Source organism: Entamoeba invadens (assembly GCF_000330505.1).
Source record: "Entamoeba invadens IP1 unplaced genomic scaffold scaff_1105074725585, whole genome shotgun sequence".
Taxonomy (NCBI): domain Eukaryota; phylum Evosea; order Mastigamoebida; family Endamoebidae; genus Entamoeba; species Entamoeba invadens.
This window is the reverse complement of record NW_004440451.1, coordinates 71405-86545: the sequence shown is the minus strand read 5'-3', so window position 1 is coordinate 86545 and position 15141 is coordinate 71405. Positions and strand designations below refer to the sequence as shown.

General features: G+C 28.3%; 4 protein-coding genes across 4 annotated transcripts; 2 read left to right on the top strand and 2 right to left on the bottom strand.

The window, feature by feature from the left end:
- Positions 1 to 618: 618 nt before the first annotated feature.
- Positions 619 to 1275, top strand: EIN_512380 (hypothetical protein; the record flags this gene model as incomplete). The annotated part of the gene is made up of 1 exon (XM_004258238.1): positions 619 to 1275. One exon carries the CDS (start codon positions 619 to 621, stop codon positions 1273 to 1275), a length of 657 nt encoding a protein of 218 aa, XP_004258286.1.
- A 1462-nt stretch (positions 1276 to 2737) lies between these two features.
- Positions 2738 to 3058, bottom strand: EIN_512370 (hypothetical protein; the record flags this gene model as incomplete). Its single annotated transcript, XM_004258237.1, has 1 exon — positions 2738 to 3058. The coding sequence occupies one exon, from the start codon at positions 3056 to 3058 to the stop codon at positions 2738 to 2740; it is 321 nt and encodes a 106-aa protein (XP_004258285.1).
- Positions 3059 to 11473: 8415 nt separating this feature from the next.
- On the top strand, positions 11474 to 12562 carry EIN_512360 (polyadenylate-binding protein, cytoplasmic and nuclear, putative; the record flags this gene model as incomplete). The annotated part of the gene is made up of 1 exon (XM_004258236.1): positions 11474 to 12562. One exon carries the CDS (start codon positions 11474 to 11476, stop codon positions 12560 to 12562), a length of 1089 nt encoding a protein of 362 aa, XP_004258284.1.
- Positions 12563 to 13108: 546 nt separating this feature from the next.
- On the bottom strand, positions 13109 to 15088 carry EIN_512350 (agarase; the record flags this gene model as incomplete). The annotated part of the gene is made up of 1 exon (XM_004258235.1): positions 13109 to 15088. A coding segment is annotated over one exon (1980 nt), but the record flags the coding sequence as incomplete, so codon positions are not given.
- Positions 15089 to 15141: the final 53 nt, after the last annotated feature.

The window sequence follows — 15141 nt, the reverse complement described above, 5'->3', positions numbered from 1 at the left end:
TTGTCCGCTGACCTTTCTATTCAATTCATAACATAGAAATTGTCCAAGAAACACATACGCATAGTAGTACTTTTATTTTTCGGACTTTTAATTCCAAACCCACTCCTTTGCTGTCAGTAACAATTTTGGACTAACCCCAAATGTTCCGCGTTCAACAATATCATGATTGTTGTTAGTTTAATTTGTAAATGGATAGCTTTGTTAATTTTTTAATGTTTTTAATTCTTTTTTTATAATAAACAAAACAATAAAACAATAACATAATTAATGTAAGTTTCTTAATAATTTTATAATTAATCTTAAAACATTTTAGAAATAATGTTATTCTTCTTTTTTTAGAATTATTTAACTCAGTAACCCCATTTTTGCTTAAGTTGCACTGGTTTTTATCATAACTGTAATATATAACTATAATTGTAATATATGTTGATTTAATAAATTTAAACTATTTTAATAAGAAACTAATATTATTATAAATTATAGTTTAAATAACAATAAGGAAACTTCACTACATTATATCGAAAAGAGTGCTATCTAACTCATAACTATGCCAACACGACATCACAAGTATCATTCACTTTTGTCCCAGCGTTTTCTATTGGCATTGTTGGTAATTACATGAAGCATAATTACGTGGAAAACAATCCCCATTTGGGGTATTCACACGAAGGAGCGTATTTAGAGATCTCATACAATGAAGCTAAAAATATATGTACCCGAGCTTCTGATTGTGGTGCATTGTATTCTGGTACTCATTGGGAATATTCTGGTAATGTCATCAAGCGCAACTATTTCCACGACTCCACGGGATTTGGGCAACCTGGCGGATGGTCTTATGTCATTGGAATTTACTTAGACGACAACCTATCGAAGCAAAGAGTCTACCAAAACGTCGTTTCAAATTTTGTCGGTTATGGTCTTGTGCAGGGCTCTGGGATATCCAACATTATTTATAATAACATATTCTATAATTGTAAGACGGGGTATTCGGGAGATTCTAGAGGACCAAGAAGGTATGACACGACTCCAAATGCGGCATACAATTTACTGGATACGATGGTGAACAATAGAGTGTATAGATACGCTTCTCCGTGGAAAGACCAATTTCCCGAATGGGCGCTGTTACCAAAAACGTCAGAAGAGTTGATGAAAGAAGAAAATATTCATTGGCTGTATATGGAGAACACTGAGATATACTGTAATGTATTATATAATAACACATGGGATCATATATTTACTGACGGTTGTAATAAGTATATGAAAAGATGGGGATGAACACTAACTCGAGTCAAGATCCAATGTTTTATGATGTTGATAACAACGATTTTAGAATGAGAAAAGAAGGGGAAATTTACAAATATAATTGTTGGGAGGAAATACCTTATGAAACTATCGGAATTAATAAACAAGACAGTTCGTATAGTGTCTTGGCTGAGTTCTTAACTGTTATGTCTTGTTGTCTGCTCATTTTAAAATAAGTGAACTGTCACTTTTTTATGTTTAATAATAAAATAAATGTTAATATCAATACCACACATTTAAATACAGATTTTCATCATTACAGTCATATTAATTAAGAGCAAGAGAGTATGGTTATTACTATTCTTTCGAAAATAAGCAGTTTTAGCCAAGCAAACCTTGAAACTGTTTAGTAAAACTCGATTTTTGGTTTTATTCTAAAAGAGCCCTCTCTTCAAAGTTACTGCTCTTAAAAGGTTTCACTGTAATTAATTTAGCAAAATACAGAACATGTAAATAATAAAATATAGAACAAAGAAATTAATACATGAAACGGGAAGAACACTTTATTGTCTTTTAAAACATCTAAACAGAAAAGATTGTTTATAAATTATTTGTTAAATTTTATAACTTAATTCTTTTTGAAAAATACCATCAAACAGTAGACCTGTAAATTTTAAGCCAATGTGGGTTTCAAAAAAGTGACTCAAATAAATAAGACTGATGGTGTTGTTTCTCATTTATCGTTCAAGGATTTGTATCATTATTTCTATTACCATAAATATTCATTTTCAAATAAATACGATAAATTGATATTGTTTTGCAATTCTACTAATACGACAACAAACACTTTAAAAGTCTCAAAAATGATAATTAACGATTTTTTTTTATTTTGTGTAACATTAACCTTACGAAGTGAAAACTGGATAAATTTTATCATTGTTTTTTTACTTAAAATAAGTCACTTTTTTTATTTTTGTGTTTAAACTAAAAAGATCTTTAATTAAGATCGGTGTGTTACAACCCAATTTAGATTATGAAAAATCGATAAAAATCGAAGCGCTCTCATGAAAATTTATGTGTATGTCTCGTAACAGCAAGTATTGACTATTTTGAACACATGGAAAACAGGAAACATGGGTCTGTAAAGACCAGTAGTTTGCGCGAAAACTAATCGGTTTCGTGTTTTGAATTTATTTTTAATTATTCTAAAAATAAATAGGATCTACAGTAGGGGGAGTGAGGAGCTTGACCTATACTTTTAATGGTTTATTTATTATATTTAAATAAAAACTATTTTTAATGTTCTATTTAAAAACACAACCTTGACTTATAAGTTATAGTTTATAAACCATAAAAGTATAGGTTCATCCTTAGCATAAAGTCGGAACTTGAAATTGTATTAAAAACGACTTGGGTGTTTGTTAGTTGTTAGTTCTCAATAAAGTCATTGGTAGGCGTTAGTCTTCATGTTTGATATGGCTCTCGTTGTTGGCAATTATTGGATATTCCAAGGCAAACTTTCCTCTTCGGATTTGACCAAATATGTTGGTCTAGGCGGAAGAACAAACAATTCCAAGTGTTCTCTGGTATAAACACCATTGGCTTCCAGTAACAATCTGGAAGCCTCTTTTATAGAAACGAACATTCTTTTAATCTTGCCAATATTGACTCCAACAACACCAGAACGCTTATATGATGCAATAATGATGTTTTTGTTGCTTTGCTCTCTAATGCTCCCAACACCTTTTTGGTATGACGAGCAATGGAAACACAAATATGCTCTCTCAGCTCTCCTTGTTCTCTTAGAACTTGTCATGATCTGCCATCACTATCACTATGTTCTCTCATCCAAAAATCAATTCAAGTCTTCGGTTACTGCGAAATTGGCGTCAATTGATTTCAATTGTCAAAGTATTCAGTAAGCTGGTATTTTAACAACTCCGAATACACAAGCCAAATGGCGAGACGAGTTGGATTGTGTGAGGAACAACTTGTCTTTTATGGCTAAAGGAAATCCTGTCTATGTACAAAGAAGTTGTATTTGTGCTGTTATAGAAACATAATAATTGAAGCTTTGTGAATTAAATTTTGGTTATTTCAAACAATAGAAATAAGCCATTCAATTTTCTTCATAACATTAAAGGGTGTTAATCTTTTTCTTTCAAAATACGTTTTATTTTATTTTGATAAAATAAGAATCTTTTTCTTTGACATTTTTTATAAATTATTTATAGTTTTTGTTATTTTTTAAATAGAACCGGGAAAACTCTGTATAGTAAAAAAGATAATAAAACAATAGGTCAAGCCCCTCAGTTTCGTCAAGCCCCTCACTCCCCCTACTGTAGATAAATCTAATTTAGTTTTCACCTTCCCACAAAAAAGTTGATTCAGTTGACTTGCTAAGTAGTGTAGTCGAAACCGATTCCGGAATCGGCTTTTCTTGAAACATTTGGGAAATATTTTTGATTCCCGAATCAGAAGTTTCAAGAATCAATAAAAAAATATTTGGGGAATTTTATTTTTTTTATCAAATTCCCGAACCGATTCCGGAATCAAAAAATATTCGGGAATATTTTTAACCTCGGTTCGGGAACATCCTAATTCTTAAACTTAAAATTGGTATGTTCCCGAACCAATAAGTTCCCGAACACACAAGTTCCCGAACTTCATAAAAAAATATTCCCAAACTTTTGATTCCGGAACATGGCGGTTCCCGAACCGATTCCGGAATCACCAGTATTATATTAAAAATTTATTAATAAGCAAACTAAAAAAATAACAACTTTGTTTTAATATTAAAATTGATAGATTTGTATAATAATATCTTTGTAAGTGTTTTTTCCATTTGTATCACTATTCAACAAGAAATCATTTTTTATGTTATATTGGATATAAGTATGTAAGTTTTAATTCTGTGTTAAAATTGTTCATTGCAATAATAATTATTTTTTGATTTAATTTATAATCAGTGTTATTACATGTATTTACATGACAAAATAACATGTTGTATTATTGTTGTTTATTTTAATGAGAATTTAGTAATTTACAAAGTAACATTTTAATCAAATTCTGTAATATTATTATAACAAGTTGTTTTTAAATAGAGTTTTTTTCATTTTTTAATAATAATTTTCAATGTAGTTGAAATGCATTATTTTATTTTTATTGTAGATAACTTTAAAAACCCAACTTTACTTGATAAAAATAATCATAAAATAATCATCATTTGTATATATTTACAGATGGACAAAAAAACATATTCATTTTTCATTTACTTCGACTTGATTTTCTTGATTTCAATTATATTAATATAATTAAATGTACGGTATTTTAACCATGAATGCTGAATATACCCATTTGATACTTTTTTGTTCGAAGGGGTAATAAGTATTAAACTTCCTTTGTTTTAATATTAATAACTGTTAGAACAGTATAAAGTTGTATTAATACAGAAGTTTTTTTATTTAACCCGTATCAACAAAAGTTTTAAATTACAATGTTGATATTGGTGTTATTAAACATTTAAATTGTGTCCGTTTTGTGATTATTATAATTAAAACAAATTGTTATAAAATTTCACAAATTATATTCAATGATCAAGAATTTGTTTATAATAAACTTCTTCTATTTAACAAAAAAAACAAATAGAGAATTATATTTATTGTAACACATCTGTTTTTAAATTAATACGTTTAAAATTGTGTTTGTATATTGACATCTTTGTTGTTTAAACAGTTTAAAATAATATAATCAAAAGCCAAAAAAATAAAAAATTCAACTGTAAAAGTCCAACAATTAAATAAATATAGAATGAACATTTAATTATATACAATTATTTTCAATATATAACAGGTTAAACAAAAATATAATATGTAATTTGAATATTTATTTTGTTATTTAAATCTAACTCAACACTTTTTAATAAAATATAAATATTTGGAATTTTTTCACAATAAAGTAGAAGATGCACTTTTTTAATTTGAAAAAATTGTATATTTTGTATATTTAAAACGAAACAAATATAAAATGATTGTCAATTGATTATTTAAAATATATATATTTCAATGACTTCACATAGTCAATAATGTTTATAAATAAATACTAATTAATGAATTTTAATTCATAATAGAATTTAAATTACTTATTATAATCCCAAATAAATTTCTTATTTAAATATCATGTTAACTTACACGTAAGTAACTGTTTTGTGTTTACAAACAAATAAGATTATTTCAACTTTAATAAAGTTGTTCATATTATTGATTAGTCTCAAATAAAATACTTATAAATTATCTTAAATAAAGATGCAAGAAAGGTGGTTGTCACGAGTATTTATAATTATTTTTTTTCAAGTTATTTTGATTCAACAACTTGATCCTTTAAATATTTTTTATCAAAGTGATAAAAATTAATGAATTAATTATTATAATAAAACAGAAAACCCACAAAAAATTACACATTTTCGAAATTACAAATGGCTGTACCTTGTTATCACTTTATAAAATGAACTAATGTGAGGATGTGAGTTTTTAATAATTAAAATTAGAATTATTAAGTTTGTATGTTTTAACATTGTAAGTAAAAAAGAAATAATAAGGTAATTATTGATATACAAACATCAGTATTATTACGTAATGTGACAGATGTGATATTTTGTTATTGAAGCTATTATTGTGTTTTAATTAATTATTATTGGTGCTGATTATTATTATTTATTTATTACAATTGTTGTTGGATTTTTTAAAACATGAGTAACCTTTGTTTTTATTGCGCCTTTTCATATACACAACTTTTTCTGTTGTTATTAATTCAAAACGTTGGTATTATTTACATATATTTATAATCTAAAATTATATTATTAAACAAATTGTTTATTATTTATAATTTCATTTTATAGTAAACTTCTTTGAGACATTGTAAGTCTGTTTTAATTTATATTATTTTTAGTTATAAATAACATCGTTTTTATGACAACTACTTGAATATGATAACCAATGATTCATGTATTTATATTATTCAATATTAAAAAATTAATTATTATTTTGAACAACAAAACACAATCCCAGTGATAATTTATTAATAATTTCAAATGAATATAAGTCAGGGTCGGCCAAGATCCAGTTTTTAAACAACTTCGTGGCAATCTCTAATACGTGTCAATATATCTTTTAGTTTTAGCATATTGTCAACAAAAAACTTAAAAAGTTTTTTATTGTTAAAATGTTTTTAAAAAATTGGTAAAACTATAGTTAACGATTTAAACAAAATTTTTGAATTGTATAATAGTCATTTTAATGTGTTATAATCCAGTTTTAAAAAACAAAAATTGAACAATAAAAAGCATATGAAATGGTAAAATGCAGAGTTTTTAAAATTCAATAACAATACTCACTCCTTATAATTGTTGTATATACAGAAGATACTAACAACCAATAAAAATTATTAAACATTTTAGTGATTTCAACTTAAAATTTTTATTTGAACAACTAATATACTTTTTCAACATACACATTAATATTAATTGTTAATGTATATAAACTGGAAATAAAAAGTCTGTAATCGATATAATTCTTTTTTGTGTGCTTTTTTAATATTTTTTTGGTAAAACAAATAATTAACAAAATAAAATACATTTAAAAAGAGAAAAACACAGAACATAAAAAACTCATAAATATTTTTAAAAAGAAAAATAATTATTTTTTTAGATGAAAATTTTAAAAGAGTGGAATTGAGTTTTAAAAAGTGGTAAAAAGTGGTTGAGTTTGGCAAATTGTAAAAGAACTTTTTTTAAACAATGAAACCAGTAATGAGGACGCGAGAAAGTAAAATGTGTGATAAACTCCTTCACCAAAAATTAAAAGATGCATGCACGGATTTGATTAATGGAATATCAATAACAAAAGTTTCAACTTCAAGACACCTTTCGAAAAGTACAGTTCATTCATTAAAAGTTAAGTTAGATGAAAATACACAATTTATTCCAAAGTTAACAAAAATGGGAAGACCACCAAAAATCACAAAGGACGCTATGAAAAAAAGTCGAAATGCCAACGATAATCAATCCACAATCAAGTAGTCATAAAGTTGGGATGGAAATTGGTCTAAGTGCAACAACAGTTAATTCTATACGCCACGAATTAAAATTCCATTATGGAAAAGCGATCAAAAGACCATGTTTAACAGATAAACATATTGAATCACGATACACGTTTTGTAGAAAACAGCTGTGGCAAAAGAATATTAATAAATGGACAAGTTGTGTCATTATCTCAGATGAAAGTCGTTTCTGTCTTCACTCCGATGGTATGATAATGTGGAAACCTTGGGGGTATCACCTAGATACAAATTTTGAATCGACTCCTAAATATGACCGCTCTGTAATGGTCTGGGGAGCAATTGCAAAGGATTTCAAAAGCAAACTTGTCTTCTGTTCCAACAGACTCGATTCAGCTAAATATTTTGACATTCTAAAAGAATCGGGAGTTTTTGATGAAGCTGTTGAAAAGTGGGGACGAAAAAAATTTGTTTTTCAACAAGATGGAGCTCCTTGTCATACTTCAAAGACGACATTAGCAAAACTACAGGGAATGGGCATCAAAGTACTTCAAAAATGGCCTGCTAACTCACCTGATCTAAGTCCCATAGAACATCTATGGTCGATAATGGAAAAGAAAATAAGAGAAAAAACAAAAGTGTTTGAAAATGAACAAAAATTAAAAGAAATTCTATTGCTTGTATGGAATGAAATCCCAATACAAACAATCAACAATTCGATTGAATCTATCCCCGAAATATTTAAATTGTGTTTGAAATCAAAAGGTGGGTTTATTGGTGACAAACTTTATTATTACAGTAAATAAGGTTTGTCATGTGGAACGTATAAAATTTGGGTAAATTAGCTTAACTGTTGCATAATTCCCACATTATTGGATGATTTTATTTTTGAATTGATTATAGTTGTTATAAAAGTGTGTACTTCGAAATAAAAATTATGAAAAAAAGATTTGAATCTTAATAAATATCGGGAAAATACTCTAAAATAAACAAATTGATTAAAAATGGTACACACTTTTTATTTCCAGTTTATATGTATATTTGTCAGTTTAACAAAAGTTTTGAATCGTTCAATTGTGTCCTTTTTAAATTATAGTATTAATTAAACAATCAAATCTAAGTATTTTTATTATCTTTTGCAATAATACAAAACAAACAATGTATTATTTTTCTAATGGAGTGAATTATATTAGGTTCAAAACAGTAAAACTTATCTTTAGTTCGTTTTCTTGATAAAAACGATAATTCATAATACGATAATAATCAGTCAAAATAATATTAATCACCCAAATAAAAAAACTATTATGAGAGTAACTTTAAATAAGTTTCATTTACATGTATAATTTACAATTGAAAGGTTTAGTGTACAATTATATCAACACAAAGATATATTTATATTGTTGTATTTTAAAGTAATTTAAAAACAATTTGGTGTTCAATATAAATTATCGTTTTATTTTTCTTCATTTTATCTTTTGGTATAAATAATTGTGTTTTGTCATTTTCATTTTGTTTTTTAAAAATGATAATGTTATTTACCATTTTAATGTTTTTTTAGTTTTTTTCCAATAACATGATCGTTTGGCCAACCCTGTAAGCAATTTACCCGTGACCAAAAATTGAAAATTAGTTTAAAACATAATTAAAAAAATAAACATTTTTGTACTTTGTTTGGCCTTTTTACAACACATTTTTTGAAAAAAATAAAAGTCTTTCAAACACTTATCAATGTTTTTCATAACCCAATTTTTTGCTTAGTTATCAATAAAATTTATTTTTTTCATAAAAAAATAGTATTTTGTAATTAAATTGCCACAAAATATGTTTTTCTTGTTAATTCTGAAAACTAGAATTGTGCCGACTTATATATCAACCTTTGTTAATTGATACAAACACTTTATTTAGAAATTGTTGAGTTATAATCAAACTAATTTAATTGAACAAACATTTTCAAATCAAGTTTAAAAATAACCAAATAAAAAAATAATACAAATTAATTTAACCAAATAAATCCAGTTTGGCATTCACCATAATATTTTTCGTCTGTAAGGCCAAGAGTTAGCTTATAATACCCAAACAAAGAAAACCCTTTTGTTCCAATTTGTATTATAATTGTTTGGTTCCCAACTTTTCCTTTACATCCATTTATCATTGAACACACATCAATTCTTTCTAATTCATAACTACCAAAATTAAAAATACCACCATGGAAATCCAAAAAGGGATATAAAAAGAGTTGAACGACTTGTTGGTTGATATTAAAATGTATCGTGAAGTCAGTACCACTTCTAAATGCACTTCCATTGTATTCTATACTGTTTATTTCAAGTCCATTGTCATTGTTTAATGGTGAACAACGTTTAAGTGCAACTTTATTTGCGATTGAAGATGTTATAAACAACAACATTATACATACTATCATTTTGCAAACAATTATATTATTAGTTTATTATTCATGAATTTAAGTTTATTTTTTTAATGAAATAAAAGTGATCATTTATTAATTATCACACATTTGGAACAATTTTTATTTATTGAAAGTTTTTTATTTACAACAAATTACAAACAATTTGTATCACAAATTGATTGTAATTGAATTGTAAAGACTTTTAACAATTATTGTTATTATTATTTTGGTTTCAAAACCAAAATAAGCTGTTTTTTAGTTTCACACAATTAAGTTTAATTGTGGGGTGTATAGAATCGCAACTCGAAAAACTGTCAAGTTAAGTGTTAAAAAAGAATATTTTATCCCCAAAACGTGTTTAAAAATTCCAAAATATTTTCCCATTTCGATACATAAATTAAAAACATTTTAAAATAGATAATAAAACTAAAATAATTAGTATTGGTTTTGTTTTTGAAAAAAAATAAAAATTCTCTCTTTAATTATAAAAATGCCAAATTTATTATTTCCAAAAAGAAAAATATGTATTTTATTACCAATAATAATGAAAAACATTGTAATGTCATCAATATTTTAAATCAATTACAAATTATGATTTTAAATAATAGAGTCATTCTCTAAACGATAACTCTTCACAAAAAAATGCTTTTTGCGTCATCGTTTCTGGTTTGGCAACAATCAACATTTGTGCAATTGTTGCCATCCTTTTTGTATTTATTATTACACGTTTTGCAAGTATGGTCTTTGTTATAGATTAATCAGTTTGTAATAGCTTCATAAGTAATGCATTCAGTGGCACTTTTCACACATCCACTTTCACATCTAACACGTTTTTGATTCGCAGAATCATGAACGTATCCAGATTCACAAAACGTGCATTTTTGATAATCATTTGAATCACACCGAGTGCAACCAGCGTCATCATTGCAAATGTGCAATTTGGAACACAACGAAATGTAGATTATTAATATATAAATAAATAGTATTGTCCAACCTTGTAATGTCAAATAATATTTTTAAATTATCATATAATGAAACAACAAACTGTCATATAAATTAATTTGTGTTAAGTTTTTAAGTCACTTTATTCAATAATTTAGTTATAATCATGTTAATATTTAAAATGAAAAATGTATCTAAACTCTATTTAGGTTTTATTTGATATTTTGATTAGTGTTTAATAAATACAATAAAACGAAGATTACTTTAAGGTTTGTACAAATTAAATTATATATCAGACCCGAACACAAAATGTAATGAAAGTATTCTATTTTACTACATTCCAATGACATTTTCCTATTTTTTATAAATGCCATTCAACAAACACATGTTCTCAAAAACTTATTTGTTTTATTTTTCTTTAGTTTTTGGTTTAAAAATTAAAATTTTTCTTATTTGTTTTTTCTGGTAATAATTTGTTTTTCAAAACACTTTTGGTCTTATTATTTGAAAGAACGGAATAAAGTGCAGTTTTGAAAACATTATTCAAAAACATTCCCAAAACAGCATATTTTTTATTTTTATAATTATTTTCATCAAATTGAGCAAAAAAATTCTTTTGTGAATAGGATTATTTATTTTGTCCAAAAAGATAAAATACCATTTTTTCTTTTTCAAAAAACGATTAAAATTATTTAATTTTAGTTTGCAGCCCTGATTACAAAAAAAATTGAATGTATAATAGATGATAGTTTTCTATACTAAACAGAACTTCAAAATGAGAAGTTCTGTTTAATATAAAAATAAAAGCACTGAGTAAAATAGTAAAGTATGTCATTACCAACTACAGACGACTTTTCATCCAACTGTACATTAATCTTACTTTCACTTCCTTACGACGTCAAAAACAGCGACATCATATACACCTTTCAAGAAGACGCGACGTCGATTGAAGACATTCAAGTCGAAGGTCCGTTGGCGTATGTAGTATTTCGAAACCACGCGACGCCTCTTAAAATCCATCAGACTCGAACGTTCTACAAAGTCAAAGGAAAGTCGATCAAAATATGTTGGAAGCTTTCAAAAGAAGAAATTTCGAATGAAGAATTCAATTACGACTTCTTTGATTTGAAGCCCGAAGCTACAGATGAGTCGGTTCAAGTCTGTTTAAATGCGTACGCCCAGATCAAGTCCCTTCTCTTCACTCATAGTAGTCGCGGCGTCTTTTCTGTGATAAAATTCAGTTCATCTCAAGACGTCGAGAACGTCTTCGACAACATCTCTGAAATTAAAGAGAAAATCGGCAGTGACAATTTCAGTGTTAAAAAACACGAGAAGAAGGCGGAGAAGTGTTCGAATGTGTTAGTGAAAAACATCCACCCCGCGTTAATTGCTAATTCCGAGTTCTTGGAGTTCTTCAAGTCGTTTGGGAACATCGAGAGCTTCAAACTAACACCAGTCAATCCGGAGTTTGACGCGAAGGCGTTGTATGTGGAGTACACCGAAGAAAATGACGCGAAAAGACTGATAGAGGAAGTCGACGGGAAAGACGTGTTTGATTGCGACATGCCGCTGTCTGCGAGTCTTTTGAGAAGCAAAAAAGAGATGAAAGGAGAGAAGAACAAGACGTATTATGAAAAGAGAAAAGTCGTTGAAAATGACTTGAAGGACAATAACGTGTTTGTGAAGAACATTAGACAAGAGTTGGGAGATCTGGAGAACTTCAAAGAGTACTTCATGAAGTTCGGAGGGATTTTCTCGTGTAAAGTGGTGCCCGAGAAAAAATACGGGTTTGTGTGCTTTAATGAACACGACGACGCAGTGAAGTGCGTGAATGCAAAACACGGGAGGATGTACGTCAAATTTAAAGAGAGTAAAAAGGACACAGACATCGCTGAGTGGGTCAATAAACCATTTTAATTATTGTTTTGTTATAACTTTTGATATATTTTGTTACTAAATACTGTATTTTCTATATATGAGATATTATCTGTATTAACACTCGAAATAACACCTTTGTTTTTGATTGACTTGTTTTTACTGATATTAATTAAATTATTGACGATTTTCCTCTTTAGGCTTGTGTAATGTTATGAATATATAACTCTAAAAAACCGGAGTATTATTTTATTAATTAAAGATTTACCTATTTTTATACCACTTGAATGTCGTTCAATGTTATTTAAGGTGTTAAAGAAAGAAAAATACTTAAAAATTGTCACATAATTAATATTAAATAACGTCTTTTTAACACGATTAATGTATATGATAATAATCAAACCACTGTTGTTTTATATCCAATCTACACAATGAACAAAATTTTTAAAATATTTATAAATTATTCACAATGTATTTTTATTGTTGTCTATTTATTTAAAAAATAACATGATATTTCTGTATTTATTTAATGAGTTATAGTAAAAAACAATTAATACAACCAATTTTTACCAATAAAATGTACCCAAATTAAATCAGCAATAATAACATCAGCAATACCCATAATCCAAATATACTATAACATCCATTTGGTGATTGCAATGGTTCAGGAAGGTCGTATTGATTTGTTATTTCTTTTATTATCATATCAAGACTTTGGTTGTAACACCCATAACCTTTTTTTGCACAATTTGACGCAAATGGGAAGAACACAAAATTGGGTTGTTTTTTCAAGTCATTTTTATTTGGTGCGAAACTCCCGTTTTCGTCCATCATTTCGCCTTCGGTGAATGATTGCCCGACACTTATCATAGAATTTTTGTAAATTCGAATATTATCAGGGAATGCCCACACACCCATACCAATGTTTAATTTGGGCACATTAAAATATTCCTCTGGCTTCCAATAATTGTTATTCCCAGATTTTTCTCCTCGCACCGCGTCACTTCCAAAGTCCTTAATGTTAATAAGCACATTAGTAGAGACAACTCTATAATTCACTATTTCAGAATTCAGTGATAGTTTGTCTGTTATATTAGTAATTCGAACAGCCATAAAAGGGTTCACTGTACTATCTGAAACACTTCCTTTGGGTAAAATGAAGCAGACTTCCATCGTTTTATTTGAGTAAGAATTAGTCTGATAATACACTTCAACAGTCTTTTCACTCTCAATAATGTTATTTAATCTAACAACAGAAGCAGACCAAAAGGACGTCGTCTGTTTGTTTTGAGTGTCATTTTTAAAGTAATACGACATCGACGCCCAAAACTCAAATCGCCCAATTCGAATGTTTTTGTACATAAAGGTTGCGTTTTTATCTTCGAATTGGAGTGAAACACCTCTTGTCTTTGTCTTATCATAATCGTTTGTTACTCTATTCCCATACAAAACCTCTTTGTTTGGAAGATACTCGTTATATGAGAAATTCCCAAGTCTTCTTCGACAGTAATTTTCATTGACTTCCTTCAGTGTTTTAGTCAGCAATTCGTATGGGTAGTCCGTTCCATTGACAAGTCCATAATTCGAATTTTCTTGAAAAGTTTCAGCACTTCCGTGTTGTGATTGGTCCAAATATTTAAAATAATGAGCGCCAATGACATTCTCCATATTCATTAATTGCGCCATGAAGAATTTGACTGCATTTGTTTTCTGGACTTGGTTGTCCATACGTGTGCCTGCTCCAACAAGACTTGGTAACCCAGCATCAAGTGCTGGGAAGCTCCATTCAGTCACCATCAAAGGAATATCTGGTGCAAAGTTTGATATTTTTCTGACACTTTTAATAGTGCTATCAGGCACTCCACTAATAGGAGAGACGAATGGGTATATATTGAATGTGTCAATATCACAATACTTATTAACGATCTCTCCTATCGATGGAGAAGACCCTGGGAATCGTGTGCAGAAATACAAGTGATTTTTGTCATACTTTTGAAAAGTCTCTTTGATGGCACTAAAATACCTCTCAGCAACTTCTTTCATATAAAGTGCCCCAATCTCCTTCCCTTCAATACTCCAGACACTCCCTCCTTTATAACTGTTCAAATAGTCGTTTATCGAATTGATATTTTTAACTCCAAAATATTCTTCGAAGCACTTTGTTATATCATTGAGCCTGTTCTTCTCTTTTAAATACTTTTCTATAATTTTCGATGCAGCTATTTTTGCAGTGTGATTCTTTGGTAAGAGCCAAGTGGAGTTAAACATATTCCAATCGCCTTTCTCAGTACCACGTTCTTCAGTCTTTCCCCACCACTCAAGTTCGTTATCAAAGAAGTGTCCTATGATCCAAGGATCATTCTTATTTTCTTCAATGTCCCTCAAAGTGATCTCCAAGTAGGGTTTCCACAAATCACTGAAAACATTCGGAAACCCCGTCCATGATGTTTTAGGTATGATGTAATCAAAGTTGGCAGCAAAGTCTGAAGAGCCGTGGTTAGTCGAGTGAGGAAGACCTCTGTGGAACATTTTTGTATCAACCCAGTTAGGAAGGGCATTGAAGCCCCAACTTTTGAGTCGATCTGTTTGGACTTGGTACCATTCTTCATAATCTTTATATT